Source organism: Phalaenopsis equestris, unplaced genomic scaffold, assembly GCF_001263595.1.
Source record: "Phalaenopsis equestris unplaced genomic scaffold, ASM126359v1 Scaffold000507, whole genome shotgun sequence".
Taxonomy (NCBI): domain Eukaryota; kingdom Viridiplantae; phylum Streptophyta; class Magnoliopsida; order Asparagales; family Orchidaceae; genus Phalaenopsis; species Phalaenopsis equestris.
The window spans coordinates 733,666-758,459 of record NW_018164947.1 but is presented as its reverse complement, the minus strand read 5'-3'; the positions used below and the strand labels follow the sequence as shown (position 1 = coordinate 758,459).

General features: G+C 35.7%; 1 protein-coding gene across 1 annotated transcript in view; it reads right to left on the bottom strand.

Moving 5' to 3' along the window:
• Positions 1–24,794, bottom strand: part of LOC110028265 (HEAT repeat-containing protein 5B) — a 168,556-nt gene that overhangs the window by 119,075 nt on the left and 24,687 nt on the right. The window contains 4 exon segments of the mRNA XM_020730035.1: positions 9,683–9,747; positions 19,140–19,227; positions 19,313–19,402; positions 19,893–20,129. Of these exon segments, the coding sequence (XP_020585694.1) occupies positions 9,683–9,747; positions 19,140–19,227; positions 19,313–19,402; positions 19,893–20,129 (480 nt within the window).

Here is a 24,794-nt window from a genome sequence, read left to right as displayed (position 1 = left end):
TACATATATATATATACATATATACATATATATATATATACATATATATATATATATATATATGAAGCGATGCCTGCTTGGGACGACAAAGCGAGCAACTAAAGACGACACAAGGCGACAACGGAGAAATAGACGGAATCGGCGGAATCGACGAAAACGACGAATGACGAGCAGAGTGTGATCGACGAAAAGATGCAGTGGAGCAGAAACCAGGTTTCACCATAAAGGCGAAACCATAGCAGAGTGTGGTTGACGAAGACGAAGACATTGTGGCTTGTCTTTCTGTGTCGGCTCGTCTTGCTGTGTCGACTTCCAGTTTCAGAGTTTTTCCTTCATTTTCGACGCTTCTTTTGTTCGTGTCTGCGGCAGTGCTTCTCTCCGGCCCGATCTTTGTTTTTGCGCCTGTCTTTCTCTCCAGCCCGACGCAAGCTTCTCGCTGCACGTGACAGCTGGTTGTTCTGATGGCACTTCCTTCTCCTTTCGCTGAACTAGCAAAGGCTTTCTTTGCCCACTGGGAAACTCCCAGGTGGAGTCTGAGGTGGTATTCCTCGCAAACCATAAGGAATGTCGTGATGACACAGATGATTGTCATTTTGTTAAGAAGGGAAGTAGGAAAGGTGGGAAAGAAAACAACAATCTTTTTCTCTGTTTTTCTCTGACTCAGAAATTTCTACCCTGACAAAAAAATTCAAGTTTGCTCTCATTGGAAAATTTCAGTGGGGACACCCACCTATGAAGGCTATCAGAAAGAGCGTAGATGATCTTAAGCCAGTAGACAAGTGAAAGGTGGAACTTATAGCTGAAGACTACTCCAGAATTTTCTCCAAGAAATATCTTAATATTGCAGGAAAAGCTATTAAGTTACTCAAATGGTTTTCTGATTTTGACCCAAATCATGAAACTCCCATTGTATCGATATGGTTTAGTTTATCTTATCTCAAGCTGCATTTTTTTCACCACCAGGTTCTCTATCCTAGGGGATCCTTTGAAGCTAGATCTGACTACTTTCAGCCTAATCAGACCCTCAGAGGCCAGAATACTTGTAGAAAGGGATATTACTTTATCGGATGTTACTGAAGTCTAGCTGGGCAGAACCCACAATGGATATTGGCAACAAATCGTCTTGGAACACAGACCCCCATATTGTACCCATTGTAAGATGTTTGGTCATATGCTTGATAAATGCTACAAGCTCCATCCTAATTTGAAAACTAAGGTTCAAGTGAATAAGGATGGGTTTTGCCCCACTGCTCTGGACATTTAGTTTCACCTATGGAGGATACTACCAGACAGGTGGTGTCTGTTTCCTCTGAGAATCCCCTCATGATATTATTGTTATTGTTACTGCAAGTGATGTGATGTTGGCACCTTCAAACCCCATAGAAAACAATACTGATGGACTATTACCTACAAATGAAAGTGTTCAGTGTTCAGAAAGTGTTCAGACTGATAATCAAGAGAGCCTCGCAGCTCCACTTCTTCAGGAAGTATCCGGTGTAGAGGCAACTCATACTTCACATATGCTAGAACCTATTGTGGGTACTATTGTTGGTACTCCTTCTGCTTCAGCTCTACCACCCCATCAGCATGATTCTTCGGAAGAGGAATGGCAGGTCTATTCCAAGTTAAAGAAGAATGGAGGCAGACTCTAGCTAGGGAACATATTGGATGATACATCGGTTACTTCTGGCAATGGCAATCATCTTACCATCTTACTAGTTTGCTCCTTTCCTAAAACTATAGGCAGAGGCAAGACCAAATTGGGTCTCTCTCTAGCCACCTGATACTATATATTTCGACGCTGTTGGGCTTTTTTATTTAAGTATCTAATGTATTTTTCTGTTTTTTCTAGTTTTGGAACCATTTGTGATTTTTTAGTGGGCACGGTGTCATGTTTGGGCCCTCCCACACTTTATATCTGTATCTTTCTTTCTACTTAATATATTAGCCTTTTTGGCTTTCAATATATATATAGAGAGAGAGAGAGAGAGAGGAGAGGTACTAATAGTTAGAATAAGAAGGAATTAGAAAAGGAAAGGCATAAAAAGGGGAAGTAATAGAAATAGGAAAGGACGAGGAATAAGAAAGAAACAGAAATAGAAAAGGAAGAAGAGCAGCCGATTTGGAAAGGGAGGTTCCTCGCCCTTTGGGCTGCAAGTCCCCTGGGCTAGAATGCAATACTGTAGAAGCTACAATACTGTCTGCGCATTTTTGTACACATGATTGTATTTTACCTCGATGGTCCCCAAAAGAATCAATTTTCCATTACAAATAGGGGGTCATTATAGTACATTTTCACATTGCAATTCAGTTCATTAACTAAGTTCTAGAGAGTTGTGAGTGTGATGACGAGATTCTCTCCACGCTTGAGTGCAAACTACTGGTTCATTGTGAATTCCATGAAAATTTTACTGTTTGTTTTCAATTCTTGCTCAAATTTGCTTGTAGGACAACCAGGAGCTTAAAGTTTGCTATTAAATTACATATTGTTCTTTGTATTAGCTGCATTATAATTATAGAGATTCTTTCAAGTTCTGTCCGATGTATGCCTGTTCAATGTTTATTTCAGAGTTATAGTGAGTTTTCAAGATCATTTTTAGAGCTCAACTTAGCCGAACTTACAAGCTGTAATGGTTTGAAGTCGGCCGTTAGAACCAGCTGCATGGGAGAGTGAGAAGAGCAGGTTTATGGTTGTTGTTTGGAGATATAATGTCGCCAGCAATGAGAACTAGGCTTAGTAGCAAAGAGAATTTGCAAAATGTTCATCATAAATACCAAAGAGCTTGTCATTGCATGCTGCTAGTTTAGCGAGTGCCCTCACCAACAAACTTTTCTCATAGCTTCCTGCTGCTTGGTTATCGAGGGTTTTATTAACGAGCTTCTGATGCAACTTACCACTTAATTGCCACATACTGCTTCAAAAAATTCAGTAGAGGCGAAAATAAGAGAGTTTGACGAGTGTTTCAAATAGGAATGAAGAAGGGTTGAACCACGGGCATCCGGGTAAAGGGGACAAAGCATATGACATGAATCTTCCACGCCAATGCATGAGGCAAAGCGCTTGGAAAAATCAACCTAGTCTTGGACACAGCTTTTTTATCTCAATTTATATAGGTGTTTTTTCATTTTGTACAGAGGGAACACAACAAAGCAGACCATATTTGTGCCAGGTTTTCATTGATTTGCTTTTTTTCTTTGGAAACCTTTGCATTGCGATTCGTCTCTTTTTTACATTCTTAGTGAGGATTTGACTACACTGTAAATGTGTAGATGCAAAACTTTTGTAACTTTTTGACACTCGAATGCAAAATGCAAACTTTAAATAGTAAAAAGGACAACGAAAGATGTGGAAATCTAGAATGATTGGCTTCCTTCCCATGGTGGGCAAGGCCGACCATCCAAAAAGGGATGTATTAATTAAATGGAGACAATTGAGAAACTTCTTGATTATTTTTTTTTTCTCTTCCTATTTATGCTTATTTCAAAATTAATTTCCTTCCAAGTTTAGGCCGGATATATTTGGTAAGATTGTAAATTAGGAGAGACATTTTTCTATATATATGTAGCGTTATGGTTGAATATTTGGAATAAAAATTATGTGAATACTTGCTCCCACATTTTTCTCCATGGTATCACAGCCTCACCTCCGACGTTGCAATCATTCATTGACATCGTTTGTGTCGACTGAATCGAGCGTCTGGATCATTTGTCCGCCACAACTGGTTAGCACATTCGGATGAATCGGGCATCTGAATCGCGCATCAGCCTCATCTGAATCGTTGATTCGTTTGTGTATCGATTTCAACTACACCTGAATCACGCATCTGGATTGCTTTCTATCATGTTTAAATTGCTCATCAACTCTGTCTACCCCACCTTCATCCTACGACGAGATTAGGGCATCGTGCATACTCTACGTCGATCTGCATTATCTGAGTCGGTCTGCATTGTCCGCCTCGTTCTGTTGCGGTAAAAAGCAAGGAATCAAACCCTACCTATCCTTCAATCTACAGGCCCCCTCTTCTTGCACCAACAGTCGTCCAGCAGCTAGAATAGTTTTATTTCGGAGGTTAGTTCTAAATCAGATATCAGGAACAAACAGCCCCTAAACTTTCTTCCTTCATCATAAACTATAAAGTCAATGGTCGTAACTACTTTCAATGGTCCCAATCTGTGATTATGTACATTTGTGAAAAAAGAAAACAGTAACATCACACGAGAGAGGGCAACGTGACTGAGCTAATCATCTCACATGGAAGAATCAATGCCATATGGTTATGTCATGGCTAGTGAACTCAATGACCACTGAAAGAGTAAATTTCTTGCTTTACAAAATTGTCAAAGAAATCTGAGAGGCTGCAAGAGAAACTTTTTCCAGCAATAAGAATATTGCAGAGTTGTTCGAAATCGAAACCAAACTACATGACCTTTGTCAAGGACAACCAAGTGTCACCTGATATTTCAACACATTAACAAAGTATTGGCTACAATTGAATATGTTTGAGACGTGTGAAAATGTCCACATGATTTAGCGGTGTATCAATTTATCATGAAGAAGAAGAGAGCTATCAAATACCTAGTGGGACTAAGAAATCGGATGAACTGAAAATAAGGATCATGGGAATAAATCCTCTTCTATCTATCCGTGAAGCTTTTGTTGAAGTTAGAAGAGAAAAGAGTACAAAAGAGCTTATGATGAAGGGAAATGGAAGTTCACCAATGTTGGAAGCTTAGCTCCATACTCCCACAATCCTTCTTACAACTCAAAGTTCAAGAAGTGTCCCATGAGTGACAATTGCAAGAAAATTGGGCACCTCAAAGACAAATATTGAAGCTCCATCGAGGCTTGCAGATTACAATTTGGGCATGGAAGAAAAGATCAAGAGAGCATGGGTAATGCTGATACCATATCTGAAGGGTCGGCTAACCTACTCAGCAAGAAATAGCATAAAATAATGAAAAAACTTCTTCGGGCTAATTCAGAGAAACACATCAGCCTCATGAAACACCAAAGCTAATATATCATTCTTCCGTCTTACCCACAATGGAAGATTTAGATCTTGGATCATAGATTCAAGAGCTTCTAATCATATGACTAGAAATATAAATGTTCTAGTTAACTATCAAGAGGCATCTACATCTAGATTTGTCAGACTTGAAAATGAATAACACTCAAAAATAGTTGAAAAAGAAGATTTGGAGCTCTCTAGGGACATTAATATTTCATCTATTTTATATGATCCACAGTTGGCCTCTAATTTAATTTCAATCAGTAAGTTTACTAATGATATGTAATGTATAACTTAATTATTTGTAAATTATTGTAAATTTTAGGTGGTGAATTTCAAGAAGGTGATTGACAGTGCTGAAATGAATCAAGACCTATACCTGATCAATAAAAGTCTCTTTAAACACATAAGTTGTCCCACATTCATCTTTTCCTAAAGTTTATGAGTCTGTTGAATCTATATTTGTTGCAAAACAAATCATCTTATGGCATTATCGTTTGGATCATCCTAATTTCAGTAATGTTTCAAAATTGTATCATCATTTATTTATCAATAAAAAAATTTGCTACTTATCAATGTGAGATTTTTCAATTTGACAAACATAATAGAAAAGTTTATCCCATGGCATAGTACAAACCTTCATAACCTCTTTCGATTATCCACAGTGATATTTGAGGACCTCTAAAAGTAATAACCCTAAGTAGGGCTAGATGCTTAATTTCATTCATTGACAATCACACTAGAAACATTTGGGTATTCCTAATGAAGGAAAAATCTAAAAAGTGCAAGTCTTCCAAACCTTCCACGACAAATTCAAACTCAATTCTCATACAAAATTTATATCCTTAAAATTGATAATCCAAAGAAATAATTCAACTCCATCCTTAGACCCTACCTTTCCAAAACTGAAATCATCCATGTGAGTCATATATTGATATGTCATTGAAAAACGGGATAGTTGAGAAAAAGAGCAGGCATCTTTTTGAGATATCCCGCTCAATTATGATTTCTGATCAAGTTCCAAAATATTTTTGAGGGAAATAAGTTTTATTGCAGCATACCTTATCAATTAAATGTCTAGCCTAGTACTTAATTTTGAAAACATCATTTCATGTATTAATGAATGATTGTCCACATATCAGAACTTTCTTTTCTACAGGACCTCTCAATAATTTTTTGTTGTGTACCTTTTGTTCGCATGCATTTCCCATACCGCACAAAGCTTGACCCCAAATACATCAAGTGAATTTTTATTGAGTATGCCTCCAACAAAAAGTCATAAGTGCTACTCACCGGTTACCAAAAAACTCTACAGCTATATGGATGACATATTTTTTAAAATTAATCATACTATCACAAATATAATGTTCTAGGAGAAAGTGCAAATGAACATCAATTTAATAATGCACTAAATGACACCTACATTGCCTCACAACATACAGCACTTGCACCTAGCCCTTTTATCCCCCAACACCACTGCACGAAAATATCCAACCAACCCAATCTCAAGTTCATGATAAAGAGCATTGTGTGAACACAAGGAGAAAGAAAATTCTTGAGCAGGTGGAAAACAAATAGCAAAAAACAAAACTACTCGAGCCAAAGATCAAGTCCACACTCACCTAAAATTTCGGGTGAGGAGCCTAGAACTTGTGAGTTATCACCTTCCACTTCTGGTGTTGATGATAAGAAAAGTTGTACTAAATATTCAATTCGAAAGTATATAGTTTATGAGAAGTTATCCTCACCCTATAAAGCTTTTATACTAAACAATGATAGTGTGCAGATTTCTAAATCTATTTATGAAGCTCTTAAAAATTCACAATGGAGGAAAGTAGTTTATAAAAAGATTTAAGCACTAAAGCATAATGGCGCATGGATTCATACTAATCTTCCTCGGGAGAAGAGGTCAGTTGGATGAAAAAGATTATTCAACATGAAGTATAGAGCAGATGATGGTATTGAGAGATTCAAAGCTATACTGGTTGCAAAAGTTCACCCAAGCATAAAGGATTGACAATAAAGAGAATTAGAATTAAAGCACTTATCTTAAGAATCTATGAAGGGATCTGGATTCAGAATTTGTTAAGAGAATTGGGGTGCCCCTCTAATAGGCCTATTTAAAAGTTTTGTAATTGTCAAACAGATATAAGTGTTGTCAAGAACTTTGTAAATCATGACAGAACCAAACATATTGAAATTAATAAACACTTTATCTTTAAAAAGGTTAATATTGGAATTATACAGCGAAGTTATAACCCGACACAACAACAAGTTATTGATGTTTACACCAAAGCTATTCTTTTAAACAACTTCGCAAAGCTTAATACCAAGCTTGGTATCTACAATACCTACGACTCGGCTTGAGGGCGAGTGTGGAAATCTAGGATGATCAGTCGCCTTTCCATGGTGGGACCAGGTCAACCATCTGAGGGATGGATGGATTAATTTGAGACAATTTAGGAAAATTAATTAGTTTTTCTTTTCTCTTAATATTTATGTTTATTTCAGAAATTATTCCTTTCCATGTTGATGCCAGATATATTTTGTAAGATTGTAAATTAAGAGCCATAATTTTCTATATATGTAGCCTTATAGTTAAATAATTGGAATAAGAATTACGTGAATATTCTCTCTCACATTTTTTCTTCAAAAGAGAAAATGTGAGCTACGAGCACACTTGAAAGATTATAAAGGATCTACGGAACTACGAGGAAAAAAGTGCATGTTTATGTAAAATGAAAATGGACTGAATTGGACCCTATGAATGGATTGCAAGATTTGTTCTGTGACGACGAAGATACGGGTGAGCAGAATTGATTGTTTTAATTTGCTTTTTAAAATTGATTTAATTAAAATAAAAGAAGTCAATAAATGCATGAATTGACATCACCTACTTCTTCATCGCTATTAATATCAAAAAAAAAAATCCACAAAGAATAAATTTTGCGCATTTTTTCTCATTCGGCACAAAAAAATTTCTTGTTCCCCAATAGATAAGGATTATTCTGACATTCCAAACATGTTAGCGCAAAATGACTAGCAAACAAGGGATGGTTGAATGACTTTGATTATGCTTGGGCCATTGCAAACTAGATTTATGTCATGACGCATCCATTGACAGTTGTTTTCACAATAATTGATTGAATCGGCGTGACTCACATCTAGGTGTGTCATTTTGTCATGCTCAATCAAATTGGATTAGGAGAAACATAAGCAAGTCAACAAACATTAAAAAGCAAAAAAAAAGGCTCCCACGTCCAATCATATGAGTTCCTGGTTAACCAACACTTCGAACCACCTCTTCTACATCTCAAGCAAGTCCTCACCAACAATACCTAAAGAGAAGGTCAAAATTAAGAAGTACGGCCACTTCTTGGAAAATCACAAGCCATCTAAAATTAATCTTGGTCTCTCTTCCGAATCAAAAAAAAATATTCAACCTCAACCTTTGATAATGCAAGGACTTTTACCACATTGATCTTTTCCTGTTTTCCTATTTGAACGGTGGAAGACTAACATAAGACAGTACCACATACTCTTTGCCTTTATTTTAAACTTTATCCCGCAAAACTTACCTTATCCCAACATAATGTCTAGTAAAAAAACAAAAAAAAGACTTGAAATGTGGCTGAATAAGCAAAGAGACAGTTACCGACTAAAATAATTAAAGCATAACCATCTCCTAAGTCTGTGCCTTGCACCCCTTCTCACGGCATAAATCAACTTGTGGGATATGTTAGAACACGCTTTGTACATTATTTACAAAATATAAAAATAAAAAAAAATAAAAAATCAAGTGAAGTGTTTTCATCCTAGGGGGCAAATCAGGTTTTGGGTCAAGCTCTAGGCTGACCCAAAATTGGCTGAACCGAACCCAAACCAAAACTGTTTGATCCTAATTTGACCCAAATGTTAAACGGGTCAAAAAGTTCAACCCAAACCTAACCCGCCTTCAGCCCGTTGATCCAAACCCCAACCTTATAATCAGTCTAACTTAAGGGATAACTGTTATTTGATTGAAATTCGAGTCAATTTCAGGTCATCTATGAGTTAACTGCTCAATTTTGAGTCAGTTAAAGAATAGTGAGCCATTTTTTCAGTTCAATTTTAGTTTGTTGTGTCGACATGAACCAGTCCCAAAAACATAAATGGGTTAGGATTCCTAACGCAAATTGAACCTAAAAATTATTCGGGTCAACCCGAGTCAGGATTTTTAAATTCGAGTTCCAGTCAAGTTGGTGTGTCGGGTCAATTTTTTAAACCCCTTGTTTATCCTTATTCTCCTCATCCAACCATCACCTGTGTTCTGCAACACTTCCATTAGATTCATCATCGAACAAGAAACCACTCACCTCCTTCCATCGCCCTATTGTTCTACCAAAACATGGTTTAAAAAATACTTTTAACTCTTCCTAACTCTAATTCGGGATTAAATTTTAGGCCTAACAAAATCCTGATCCTTCCGAATTGAAATTAAACATTGAAGCTTCCAAATCCCCAAAAACTAAAGCAAGCATACAAACACATAAAGCCTATCATACCACAAGTATGGGTTATATAAATATTAGAAAAAAAAAGAAAACACAAATAAAGCTAGCAATTTGTGATAATATTGGGGGATTTGTTTTGAATATTTCTTAGAGATTAAAAGGTGTGAGTGGTGTGAATACCTGAAGAAAGAAAACCCACGATAAAGTCAACCCAATTCTCAAATCCTTAGCCCTCACTCCAGTTGCTGCAACAAATAGTTGAAAATGCTACCAATAAGATAAATGTAAGAAAATGAATCTAGAATAATATTGTTTATTTAATACAATATCGTGAGATGATTATAATTGAGATACTAAGAAGCCATAAAAATCACTGATGATATGGTTTATTTGGTTAGAAAATAAAATATAATTTACTCAAAAATTCGTAATTATAAAAAACGCCCAACTCAAGAGGATCAGACTATTAAACAAAATCGTCCCCTTTCGATAATGTTTGGGCTTACTATCTATTTGAAAGATTGCCTGCCAAATAAATCACTCAAAAGCATTCACGAGAAAGGAATAATACCAGCCGTTTGTAAGGAAAAAAATATATAAAGGAATAAAACGCCACCATCCGATTTACCTCTATTTTATTATATAGATATACAAAGAGACAAAAATGAGTAAAAAACTGCACTACTCCTATCAATTACATGTTGAACAACAATTTCTAAAATCAAAATCAATGCGGCTAACTTTAATACATTCAATGAGAACAGCTATAAACCAAAATTCATAACATGCTACAAAGATTTATTCAAACATAAAAGTTATTAAAAAAACTTAGCAATGTTCAATAAGTGATACTTGAAATTCATACTTTTTCAAAGATTATTTTAAGGTCAGAACCATTATTCAAAATGCAAAACACAAACACAAGATTTCATACAAAATAAGTTACTGATTGTATAGAAAATATGAAAAATTACAATGAAATAATGAACAGCGTGATCAGTGGCCAGTAATTGCAGAATTCAATGAAAACTTGGTTCATGCGTAGTTTCAAAGGTAGAGAAGAAGATTAATGAAGTTGATTTCCAATTTGTTGCCTCTAAAAAAACTTCTAAGAAAAAAAGTATAGTATAAATTAATTTTTCTTATCAATAGGATAGACATGCACACAAAAGACTATTAGATAATCATGCAAAGGAAGAGGCCTTGCAAACTTCTCTTGGTTATCATCAGCCGCAAAACCTTTTGATGTGATCACGATAAGCTTATCTGTATTGCGTAAGATTGTATCGCGCTAATCTAGCCATTTTTCAACAATTTTCAGACCAATTTACATAAGACGCAATACCCTGCATCGTCTATGGTTCAACAGAAGTAAGAAAACTTGGCCATCCCCAGCTAGCGATATAAGAATTCAACAGATATCAGGTTCTCCGCTTTTAGTTATGTAAATTCCATGTTTGATCTCAATATGAACATTTAATTATTGTCATCGATTTGGCATTGTCCGTCGGTCTGCTGGAAGGGACAACTTTGCGAGAGTCATATCCTACCACCTCTATTTCATGCAACCAAATGGAATACAGAACTTCCACAAGCACACCTAACCGAGGAGAAATATTTGCGTACATAAAATGTACGCAGCGCTGTGTATATCAGAGGTTATTCTCAAAGGTTATTCTGGGGGTACAGTGGAGTTATATCCGGGTTATACCGGAGGTTACAAGGGGGTATAACCCAGATATAATCCCATTGTACCCCCTGAATAACCCCAGATGTACGCAGAGCTGCGTACATCTTATGTACGCAAATATTTTCCCCGAGGAGAAACTAAATCAAAACCTCAGTTTGAAAAATGTGTATTGAAACAAGAAAAATTAGAGGCAGATTAGCAACAGCAAATATTTAATGCAATTCAGCTTTCAATTATATAGGCCTGCGGCCTTAGTATCATCTGGGAAACAATATTTTAGAGATATATCCTCACTGTTCCTACTGTTTTGCACTTCTTTGCACTAATTTGTGAGTAGTTTTCCAGTGGTAAGTTTCAACATTTGATTCTTGCTAGAGACATTGAATTTATTAAGCCAAAGTTAAAACCAATTAGGTTTGCTTTGCTATGCATTTAAATTGGTGTCGGTTGTACAAGACAAGTGCTACACTAGATAGGACAAGTACTACAAGATAGGAGCCACCTCTTGAACAAATACAGGACAACTCAAGAATATAATCAACCAGGTTAATAATTCGAGATTAACCATACTAACAAGGATATCAATTACTTACTGAAAGAGATTGTAGAACCCCTTAATAAAATAAAGCTAAACTCTTATACATTGAAAAATCTGGTGTAAATGTAATAATTTTCTATTAAATGTAATTTAACTTAATTATCAATAAAAACTTAACAAAACCAATTATTATGCTCAAAATCGTCACTCCCACCTCCCTTAGGAAGCTAATACGAGGGATTTATCCACTCGTTAGTTTGGTTTGACATCACTAGAGCAGCAGGCAAGACATAGAAAGGCAGTAGCAGAGAGGAGGAGAAGACGAGAGACAAAGGCAAAAGATAGAGGACTGGCCAGAAAAAGAAAAGAGTAAGTAATCCCTTCGTGTATATACATTAAGCGGCTTGAACAAGTGCTTGCAAGCAGTGATCAAAGGGAAGTGAGCCATGAGCAAGGAAGAGAAGGGAAGGCCGCAAACATTACGTACGGTCAGTCGCGCAAGAGAAGTGTATACGGCTAGAGCTAGGGATGTAAGTGAACCAATGCACTCGATGAACAACTTGAACTCGGCTTGATTAAGAATTAATCATGTTCGTTTAAATTAGGAAATAAACAAGCTTGAACAATTTTTAAAAGCTCGAAGCTTAAATGAACTACACATAAACATAGTCAAACTTGTTCATTATGTTCACGAAATAAACTCGTTTGTTGTTCAACCAGTAACTTGTTAAGTATTCAATAATAAGCTCGACGATAGTTCATAGCATATATGATATATTATTTAAATAAAATTTAATTAATTAGAATACTAACTCATTGATGATAGCTAGTATCATGTATGATATATAAATACTAAAATATTAAGTTCGGGTAGATTTTAAATTGTCATTTTTAGTTGTTTGGTAGGTTTTAAGTAATCGTGCTTAAATGCTACACAAATCATTTGACTAAACTAACCCCTAAGAAACAGATTTATGGCAAAATGTAGGAAAAATGAGATTCAAGATATTGTCGGGGGTTAGAATTTTTAATCAATAAATTAATAGTTGCGATCAAATTTGAAAAATTATTTATCGATTTTTTTGTATGAAAATCCAGATACTCATTTAAATTTTTAACTCGTTTAAATACTCGTTCACCTCTCATAAACAAACCAAGCACAAATCAAGTTCAAACATTAAAAATTTTAAACAAGTTAAGCTTGATCAATATATGAAAGCTCGACACAAGCTCAAACCGAAAATGAACAACTTACAATTATATCAAGCCAAGTTTGAACTAAGACATACTCGGCTCGACTCAACTAGATTACAGCACTAGCTCGAGCAGTATCTCCTGCAGGTGAATGATGCAGTTCAAGCAGTAAAATGGTTCAAATGAGCCTTCTTAAACAGCTACAATTGAAGCAAAACGCATTACGACCGAAGCTGCGTGCAAGGCGGACCGAGGCCTCCTGTGCGAAGGCAGAGAGAATCCGAGAGCTTTCCCTATCGTGCGGCAATTTCTGCAAACCAAGAGGGGCTCGTCTGATTGCCTCTGTGCTCCGAGCGCATAAATTAAGGCAAGGCAACAAGAGAAAATAAGGGTTTTATAGCATTAGATTATAATTTTGTAACCCAAATTTTACTTCAATATTTTATCGAGTTTGAAAAAGAACATAATAAATTTCAAAAACCCTAAATTTAAATTTGGTTTAAAATATTGTTTAAGAAATTTGGCAAGAATGAAGCAACCAAAAAAAGGAAGAAAGAGAAATTTCAAGTATGACACCAAATTTAATACTAAATTTGTTCATTGGTAAGTGTAAATTTGATTGGGCAAAGATTTAATTGATCTTTAATAACCTTAGATTTATTCTTAGGATGAAGCATGCCAAAATAAAATTTGAGGCAAAAAATTTTAAAAATTCAATTAAATTATCTATTATGTATTATAAATTGTATTAATAAATGAATTTAATAACTTCACCTTAAGCCATAGATATTGCTAAAAAATTTAAATGAAAAGTTTAAATAGAATAAAAGTAATTATTGAATAATCATTAATACATGCAACTAGTATGAAAATGAAAATGCAAGTGAAGATATCAAAGAATTTAGATTAGAATTCACACGAGAGAAGGACAACACCGATATAAGCTAATTAAAAATAATTTGTCATTATAAGTACACCAAAAGACTAGACTAACCAAAAAAAAGATAGCAGACTATATTAAACAGATCAGCAAATATGTCTTCATTTAACAATAATTCAATCGATTTATTAAATCAATTACAATTGTTTTTATAATTTTTAGCACCTTCTTTTGAAATTACAAATTACTTTTTAAGATGTTAAATAAAAGAAATAAATAAAATATGATATATGCAGAAAATAGGCTTAGAGACTAATATATCACTTGATTTTTATTATTCAAATGTGGAGCGAATATAACTAACCTAAATTTGGAAGGAAATAAACCTAAAATACAAAATAAAATAACATCGAATTGGAAGAGAATAAACTAGTGCTCGAACTCCTCTTCAATTGTTTTCCTCCGTTTTGGATTTTCAAGAGCTTTATGAAGGGATTTAGAAATATGCATTCTATCAAGGTTAAAAATAAAAATTTTGTGGGGTGAGGATAACTTCCCATAAGCTAAGTACATAATCTTGAAATAGATATCTAATGCAACTTTCTTTGTCATCAACATCAGAAGAGGAAGGAGATAACTCATGAGATAGACTCCTTACCAAAAATTCTAGAAGAATGTGAACTCGAGAACAAATCTGCATTGCAAGTTGTTTTCCACGTACTCGAGGTTTTTCTTTCTCCTTGTGTACACACGAAGTTCTTTATTCTGGACTACAGGTTGGGTTGGTTTGGCATCATCAACCAGCAGGAGGGCAAGTTGGAGTGTGGTGAGGTAATGTAGATGTCAACAAGTGCATCCCAAAACAGATGCTTATTTGCACTCTCCCCTGAACATCAGATTTGGGATAGTATGAATGATTTACAAAAAAATATGGCATCCATGAAATTTTAGTATTTTTTTATAACATAAGAGTGGCACTTATACTCCTCTTTATTAGTGACATACCAAAAAAAATTCACTTATAAATTTAAGATCAAGTTTTGGGTGATCTTAGGAAGGTCGTGCATAAAGGATACACACCCAAAGATTTTAAATGGGACAGTAGAAGAGAAAGTTATAATGTGAGAATAAATAATCAAAAAACAAAGAGGTGCTTTGTACCTGGTTAGACATTAGATTATTAATAAGATATGTGGCAGTAAGAACTGTTTCCCTCAAAAAACATTTTGGAACTTGATATGAAATCATAACTGAGCGGGATATTTTAAAAAGATATGTTCTTTCTCTCAACTATCTCATTTTATAGTGGGTATCAATACATGAACTCACATGAATTATTTCATTTTTTGAAAGGTAAGATCCAAGAATGGAGTTAAAATATTCATTTGCATAATTAGTTTTGAGAATCTAAATTTTGCATTGGAATTAAGTCTGAATATCATGAAATATTTCGAAGATTTTCGTTGTTTCAGATTTCTCCATCATTAAGAATACCCAATGGATTCTAGTGTAATCAGTAATGAATGAGACTAACAACTTAGCCTCACTAAGAGTTCTTACTTTTGAAGGTCCCAAATATCACTGTGGATAATGGCAAAAAGGAGTGAGGATATGTATTGGGTCAGAATAACTCTCTAATGTGTATGGTGAGTTAACAAATTTGACATTGATAAAGACTAAGTTTTTTTATTGATAAATGAATGAAAATGCAAATTAGCAATATAATAGAAGTCAGGCGACAGTATCATAACAAGTTTTAGTTTTTGACAGACACAGACTCAACATAAAAAGGAGATGGGATCATTTATATATTTACAGAGAGACTTTTATTGAGCATGTGTAAGTCTTGATGCATTTAAGTGTTTTCAATCACCTTCTCCGACTCCAACACCTAAAATTCAAAAAAAATAATAATAAAGTTATTTAGTTATACATTTCATATCATGATTAAGCTTACGAACCTAAATGAAATTATAGTCCAACTATGGAATATATAAAACATAGAAAAAGTGAAATCATAAGACAGCTCCAGATCTCCTTTCTCAGCAATGTTTGAGTGTGATCCACCTATAAATTTTAGCGATCTAGATGTAGAAGACTATTGATAGTTTAACAGAATATTGATATCTCTGACCATATGATTAAATGCACCTGAATCTATCATCCAAGTTTTAAATTTCACATTTTTAGCAAGTTGGGCGAAGAATATACCACCTTAATGTATCATGAGGTAGGTGTGTTGCTCTGAATATCTTCAAGAATTTTTTTCAATACTTCAAGCTACTCCATGTTGAATGATTCAGTCGACCCTTCGGATGTGGTAGCAACATTAGCCATTTTCTCTTTATCTTTTCTTCCTTGTTCAGGTTTCCAATTTGCAAGCTATTTATGAAGTTTCCAACAGATGTCCTTGATATGCTCAATCTTCTTACAATAGTCACATGTGGGACAATTCTACTTGTGCTTTGAGTCGTGTAAGAAGTTATGAGTGTACAAGGCCAAACTTTCGTTACCTGGTGAGCCCCCATTTAGTCAGCATTAGCTTATTCCTGCTCTCTTCTATCCTGATTTAAGCAAAAGCTTCACGGGCAGATGGAAAGGGCTTTGTTCCCATGATCCTCCCTCTCACCTCATCCAATTCTTAAGTCAGACGTACTAGGAAGTTGACGGTTTTCTTCTTCTCGCTAATGAATTTAAATTTGATGGTTTCATGTGAGTATTTCCACACATCTCAAACATATCCAATTGTAGCCAATATTTTATCAAGGTGTTGAAGTATTCGGTGACACTTAACTCTCACTGACAAAGTTCATGAAGTTTGGTTTCGATCTGAAACAACTCTGTCGAGTTTTCGGTGTTAAAATATGTTTTTTTGGCGGCCTCCCAAATTTCATTGCCAGTTTTGTAAAGCAGAAAAATTTTCTCCTACTTTAATAGTCATTGATTTGACTAGCCAAGATAACCATATGATCTTGATTCTTTCATGTGTTGTGGTTAGGATCAGTCATCTCAGAAACTGTGTTATCTCCTTTGAGATGTTCTTCTTTTCCTTTAACACAATACACAAACACAGATTAGGACTATTGAAGGTACTTATGGTCATTGAGTATATGATTTGTGATAAAGTTGGAGTTCAATAGTTGTCAGTACAGAATCTCTGGTCTCTAATTTTAAATTAACCTCCAGAGTAGATCTTAATGTCACCATCTCGTACTTGGTCATCATCCCTGAGTGTATTTAGGGTTGCTTCTAGTTGTTGGACTGAAGCTTCTTCTTGCTGCCACTGCTTCGGAAACTTCTGCTGGAATAGATTGCCATAAGAATGTATGTTGGTTGTTGTTTGCCCTAGAAGTTCTGCTTGCTAAGGAGGTAGTTCTACTGCAGTAGATTGACGAAACCAACCACGGAAAGAGCAGCTCTGCTTCCTGCGGCTGCTCCACAGGAAGACAAGAGACTAGCTGCAGGGGAAGAATTCTGGTACTGGGGACTGTAGATGGAGAAGCTCTGACGGAGTGCAAGAAGACAAGTGGATACAAAGAAAATTCTAGCGGCTGGAAAGAGATCTAGGTTTCATTTCCTAACTCTAACATCATGCAGAAAATAGGTTTGGAGAGGAATAATTCTCTTGATTCTTATCACTCACATATAGGGTACATATATATAGAGAAAATAATCTATCTAAATTTATAAACAAATTAAATATATCTAACCTCAAATAGAAAACGAATTTATTCCAAAATAAAAAAATAAAACAACACAGAATAAGAAGAGAACAAACTAATCAACGGTTTCCTGAGATGTCTCAATCAAATCTTTCAGGTTCTTCACAGATTTCCACAATATATTAATGCATATGTGGATTCATCCGCAGATGATACTGGCCAAAGATGTAATATACTCGTGCATGAAAAATGAAATTGGATATAGAAATATAAATAGAAAAGTTGTCTGTCTTTTTAGTAAATTCTGAAAAAAGATTTAAGCATATACTTTTAGTATATGTTTAGAGAGTGATTCCCACCAACGGATATTTTAATTGAAATAAATAAAAAAAATCATAAATTATAATTTTTATTGTTTCTTTTTTATTGCTTATAGGCTTTTTACAAAAATATCTTTAAAATAAAATTATTGTAATTTAGAAAATTTTACCCGGTGAATAGTTTAATTAATATCTTCAATTGCTTACATTTTTCAGAAAAATCTATTGTAGAATAAATGGATCCTAAAGAATATGTGTACCGACGTCAAGAAACTCGAGGAAAAAGGTACAAAATTTTAGTTTTTTTTTACTTTCTTTCAATTGTAAAAGTTTAAATGTGAATAAATCTGTGCAAATAAAAGTTCTAGTTTTTTTACTTTCTTTCAATTGTAAAAGTTTAAATGTGAATAAATATGTGCAAATAAAAGTTTTTGAAATAAAATGGCTCTTTCAGGTATTGAATGATTTTGTTTATCAAATGGAAATATTTTGAATGTTATTCCTCCATGCAACCGTTCGTTCCTGTTTTGATATTCCAAGCTCCCGGTTTGGGCCACAACATTAAATCAAATTTCAACAAAAGCATCAAATCATGCTCATATGAGAGCACCCAAAAAATGGGTGACCCCGGAGAAGTTATAGCAAAGAGATAAAACTATGACAGGACACTAAGGCAAAACAAAAAATATCTTGATGATCAAGAGTTCAGGATGATGGATACTTGCTTGAAAGCTTGATATCACCCTCTCATTTTGGGAGTTCAAGGAGTTGCTCTTCCGAGAGATCCAGAAAGTTGCATGAGAAGGTTCAGTATCTTATCTGTCATTTCTTATTATACACAATGATTTACACTTCCTGATATGCCTCTCCAACATTGATAAGTTGAAAATGATGAGATTTCACGTGGTTTTAACATGGAGAATTTATACAGCATCATAAAAATACAAATATAGAATTACGGCATCAAGATAATTACAAAACATGACATGGTAAAACGATAACATAATTGATTTAACGAAAGCATGAGTTAAAATAGAAAATAAGTTTAATATTCCAACAGCTAAGGATTGCAGTCCTCTGCATCTTCAGCAAAGTAAAAATATTTCAAAGCTTTAGAAAAATTGAGGCGTCAAAATTTCTTAGATGAAGCGTGTAAAAAACTACAAAGGAAGCGATCAAAAAAATGAAAATTAAATTAAAAATATCATAATTAAGAACTTTTATCAAAAAGCCATCTAAACAGTCCAAGCTTAAAAGCAAACAATATTCAATCAGCACTTGCAGAAGCAATGAAAAATAAACGACAGACTGAAGGACACGAATGGACTCCACTACCAATATGAAGAGCATTACCTTTAATGAATGGTAAGATCATATACTTTTGCAAACTATCCTCCAATTTCTTTGCTGGAACAGGGTAATCATTTCCTTTTTTATTAACCTTTACATCAAATAATCACTTATCATTAAACGGAAAGATCCACAGAAAATGAATGAATAGACAGATAAAAGTGGACATGGTATACCTGTGCAACAAGATTCAATGCAAGAGCAAGCAATGCACCTAAAGCCTCTGCAAATGCATCCCTAAGAGAGGAGATCGTATCTTCAAGCGCCTACATGAATATTAACAATTATACACTAAACAAACCAAGTAGGTGCTAAACCATGATGCACTAAGACGGAATCAGGTTATGTCCCGGTTGAACAGCCCCAAGAATTTATTGATCTTTTCCACCCTAAATAATAATTTTGGTTATGCCCCTTATGATCAATATATAATAAAAGAATAAAGTGCCAAAATAGTCCCTTGACTGTTTATATGGTCATTTTTGTTCCGAAGTCTATGAAAATGTCAGATTAGTCTCAGATTCTTTCAATTGCGGTTCTAATAGTCCTTCATAAAGACAATTTCAGCCTCATTTTAAAGAATCTGGAGAATAATTTGATATTGTTATATACTCTAGGATTAAAATTGCGCAATGTAAACAGTCAGGGAACAATTTTGGCACTTTCTCTATAATAAAAGAAATAAAAATGAAACTAAGAGATACAAAAAAGTTAAAAATGAAGAGAAAGTTAAGAAAGATACGACTAAAACTATACCTTGAGACAATGTAACATTGAATTTTCAAGCTCTGTGGTTGATAGACCAGGACCACCTATGCTAGCAAATGTTTTCAAGCATCTTGCTGCAGCAAGCCTAACAATAAATGCTTTATCACTCACACCTAATCGCATGATGATCCTGAAAGATTCCGAGTAAGCAGCAGATACACCACCAGAACCTGAACCTTCAAGCGCGCACTCAAGCATTTGCAAAGCATCTTGTCGTACAAAATCCTGGAATATCCGATAGAACAGTAAAATATACGAGTACAGCTGCATTTCTTATAGTAACGGATACAACAAAAAAAGGAAAAAAAAAAGCTAGTGCATTTCTCGGAGAATTAGAAGTCTAGCATTTTTTCCCAAAACAGATGAATAGTAATAACTCCATTCTAACAAAAGCGCCAACAAGAGTAATGAAAAGGAATAAAGATCAACACAAGCGCACTCTCAAACATTTGCAAAGCATCTTCGAGCGCACTCTCAAGCATTTGCAAAGCATCTTTTCATACAAAATCCTGGAATATCCGATAGAACAGTAAAATATACAACGAGTATAGCTGCATTTCTTATAGTAACGGATACAATAAAAAAAAGGAAAAAAAAAACTATTGCATTTCTCGGAGAATTAGAAGACTTGCATTTTTTCCCAAAACAGATGAATAGTAATAACTCCATTCTAACAGAAGCGCCAACAAGGGTAATGAAAAGGAATAAAGATCAACACAAGTACCATGCTGAAAATGCATATTAATAGAAGAATTGATTTCTTAAATAGCCATTTTAAGCTTACACTCACTGTATGTCTGAAACATTGCTTAAAACAAACACAAAATGTCAAACTCATTATTGACAACAAGTCAAAGAGTGACTGATACTGGAGTTAGCCCAATCTACAGCAGAATAATATTGTTGAAATTCAGAGGGGTTAGAACGAAGACTCGTAAAACAGGAACAAAACAACAAAAACACAAACGACTCTCTAGGGTGAGGACGAAAAAGGAAGGCTGCGACTAGACAACAAGTAGGGAACGGTATGGATGTGCGGCAAAAATAGATGGGTTATGGGGAAAGGGGCGGCAGCAACATCTCGGGGTGGAGGTGGGGGTGACAGCAACCAGCTAGGAAACTCGGAGGGATTGGAGGCAGCAGCAGAAAAGATGGGAGGGATTGGCAATAGCAACAAGCATGTAGGAGGATTGGAGGCAACGAACAAGAAGCAAGCAACAATGAGCGGCGAAGATGATCACCACCTTGGAGCACCACCAATCCTCAGATACAACCCTAGCTAGGGAAACGACGCTGACAACACAAAATTCTAAAAAACAAAAACTTAACCCTAACAAAATAAAACAGCATATACACGCGAGCGCGAGCGCACGCACTCACATAAGAATAAGTAACTAGGAGGGAGAAGGCCCTCCCCATGGGAGGCGACCCTAGCCCATAGACAGGAACCGGTCGGCCCCTGTCATCCCTTGGCTATAATCGGTTCAGCCATTTCCGATTCAGCCCCCAAGGAGCCCCGCATCAGTCTCCAAAGATTAAGGGAACTTTGAACTCATTCATCAAAGTTGATGGTCCTTTATAGTACAAATCCAAGCTCGCCACATTGAATGTAGCATAAATATTGTAGTCCCCTAATAGATCAATCTTATAGGCATTGTCGTTCACTTGCTTGATGATCCAGAATGATCCATTTGCTTTGGGCTTGAGCTTCATGAATGCTCCAATTAGACCACAATTAATGCTTAAGGAAGAAGTATGGGCAGGACCTTTAGGCCAAGGATCACAAACCGGGCACCTCCATTAATTGGAAATTGCAATGTGAAGGGGGTCAGTTCCTTGCAATCAATCACGAGATGATGTATAGCCAATGGGGAGAGAATTGACGCTATCAACCAAGCTTTAATTACGGATGCACTGATTGCCAAGTGGTCTTGTCCGAACAATGTAAAAAAGTCAGAGGAATCAAAGATACCTGATTTTATTACTAATGGGGCATGAAATGCCAAAGATGTGTATGGGACCTTTGGAGATTATATGGGGGATAAGGTGATGTGGACTGAAATCCACCACACGCTTATGGAGGACTATATCAAGCTTAAATACAAGCACTCGGAAAGAACATTCACAGCTTTTGTGTATTTACCTGTCTATGACCAACCTGAAACCGAGCAAGAATGGCTTAGTAGTTTGCAGATGCATCTGAGGAAACGATTCTTTGGTGGAGATTGTTACATGATGCAATTCTTACTAAGGAGTGGCTTGCCAAGAAGCGCCTTACAGACTCCTTAATGTGCCCCTGGGGCTGCTCCGAAATCAAGAATAAAGACCACATTTGTACTAATTGATTGTTATTTTGTTGGATCAAAGATATTATGAAAGGATGGGGGGTCTCTATACCAACATTCCACAATTTTACAGAGGCTATCGAGGAACTCCAAAAAATAAGTAAGCACAATATCAAACAGGCTCGTTGTTATTGCTAGATCATCCACTTTTGTTGGCGTGCTCACAATGCCAAAATCCATGATCAGGCTTATGGTACACCCACGATCATTGCATCTTCTATTTTTGAGGCGCTCACTAGATCATATCTTTATCCATTCCGAAAGCAGCGGGATACTAGCCAATCCATTGGGTTGGTTTCAATCTTTTTGGTATCCCCCCCAACCCTCCAAGATGGCTAAAGATTAATATCAACAGAGCTCTAATTCCTTCCAAAGCTGTGGATGTTGGTGTTATCTTTCGACGCGAGCAAGGTTGGATATTTGTGTCGCTGGAGAGCAATTTGAGCACTAGGACATCGCACAAGCTGAACTCCGAGCAATCAAAGCTTTACAAAACAAGTGTGCTCCTTAGATGTTTGGGCTTAAGGGCATCATTATAGAAGGCAACAATGCAGATATTATGAAGTTTTTGCAATCCTCCATGAGGAAGGACAGGTGGAAACGGCAACAATTTGAGGATCATGACATAGCCTTCCTCTTGAACTTCAAGCAAATTTTATTTTTTTGAAGATCACGTGTTTGTAATAAGGCCGCCGATTTTTGTGCTCAGCATGCCCTTAATGGTTCTTTCTTTTTGATGAATGTAGATTAAGATAGGGAATTTTCTCTATACATGTAGATGACAGGTCACTTTTTTGTATATCATAGATGCATACAGTACATGCATAGTTTTTTTAAACTTTTTTATTTAATATGTAAAATGCACCTTCTCTTGGAAACATTTCCCTCACCTTCATGGAAACATTTCCTTCTTCAGCAGAATCCACACTAGGTCCCCTTCTTAGGGCCAGTTTGGGGCAGCTTATAAGTGCGGCGGCGTTTTCAAAATGTCGCCTCACTGTTTGTTTCTCGCGTTTTAGATGAGTTTTTAAAAACCGAGTTTTCTATTTTCTATTAAATGTCGACCGCGGGTATACCCCCACGATCCGCGTTCGCCCTATAGCTTTTACTCGCTTACCCTCGCTAAACCCGATCGTAGTTGATCCTGCCTCTGTCGCCTCCGTGGCTACCCATATTTACTCTCCAGGGAAGAAAATTCCTCTCCTCCCTCCTCTCATCCCTCCTCTTCCCCATTTGGTCGTAGACCTAGGCATGCGAGGAAAAGATCGCAGAGATCTCTGGTGCAGGGAGGCTCTAGCCGGAGAGGATCTCTGGTGCAAGGAGGCTCTAGGCACTAAGCTGCAGTTCGCCTCTCGATCAAATTCCCTTTCTCAGTTTCGTCTCCGTTCGGCTCTCAGTCTGCGGAAAAGTTTGCATCTTGCTCGATCCATCCACCTGTTCTCACTCTCTTCTCCCTCCTCGCCACCGTGATGCTCGCGGTTTGGGCTAAAGGTGAGTTTTTGTTGCTCTGTTGTTGCTCATCTCGTTTATTCTCGATCTCGGTTTCTTATTCCGTCCTTTATGCTAAATCTTGTGATTTGTTTTGGTTGTCTTTGACCGGATTCTTCTATTTTTTCAGCTAATCATTGAAATTTTCAGTGGAGAGTTGGTTCTGTATGGAAAGGAGATAAAGTAGGTGTAAAGGGTTTTCAAAGGTCTTAGTTTTGAGTGCAATGGGCTCATTTCTTTGTATGGGCTCATTTATGCTTACTTTTAACTTTGATATTTTTTATGAGGATGTGCATGCATACCACAAAGTTTATATGTATTTATATCTAACATCTAAACTTGGTTATTTTTACTTTCTTTATACTTTGTTTAAATCTTTGATTTGGGTTTGTGAAATTCTATTTTTAGAGGGTTATGCTAAGTCATATGACGCAGGTGGTTCTTTTGAATTGCCCTTATTATATGTTTTTCTACATACAAAAATCTAATTCAAGCGTTCCTGACAAATAAAATCGCCATCATTATGGGTCTACTGCCTTCTTTTGATGGTAGATTATTCATCTATTTTCATCTATTTATGTTTACTACTTTGAATCATGAGTTTTTATTTTTATATAAACTTTGGTTGAATCTTTTTTATATATTTGTCAAATTCATTTTTTTATTATGTTAGAAATTCATGTTTTCTTGATATTCACTATTAAGTGGAATGTATAATATTTTTTTGTACTGTAATGAATTGGTTTATTTGGTTCTCAATTGTTAAATGTGTAGCCGTTACAATTCTGTTACAAAAAAAACACTGCGTAGTGCCCGAATAGTCATTTACCAAAAAAAAATTATAAAAAAGTTGTTTACAAAACGCACAAAACAAACAGCTAAACAGCTTATCCAGAACATGGGCAGAAAGGTAATTTATCCAGAATCAGTTATTTTCCAAACACACAAACCAAACAGTCAGCCAGCTTATCTGGATCAGCTACTCATCAGCAGATTATCAGGATAAGTTGTTTATCAGCATAAGCTGAATAAGCTGCAACTGCCCCAAATAGGCCCT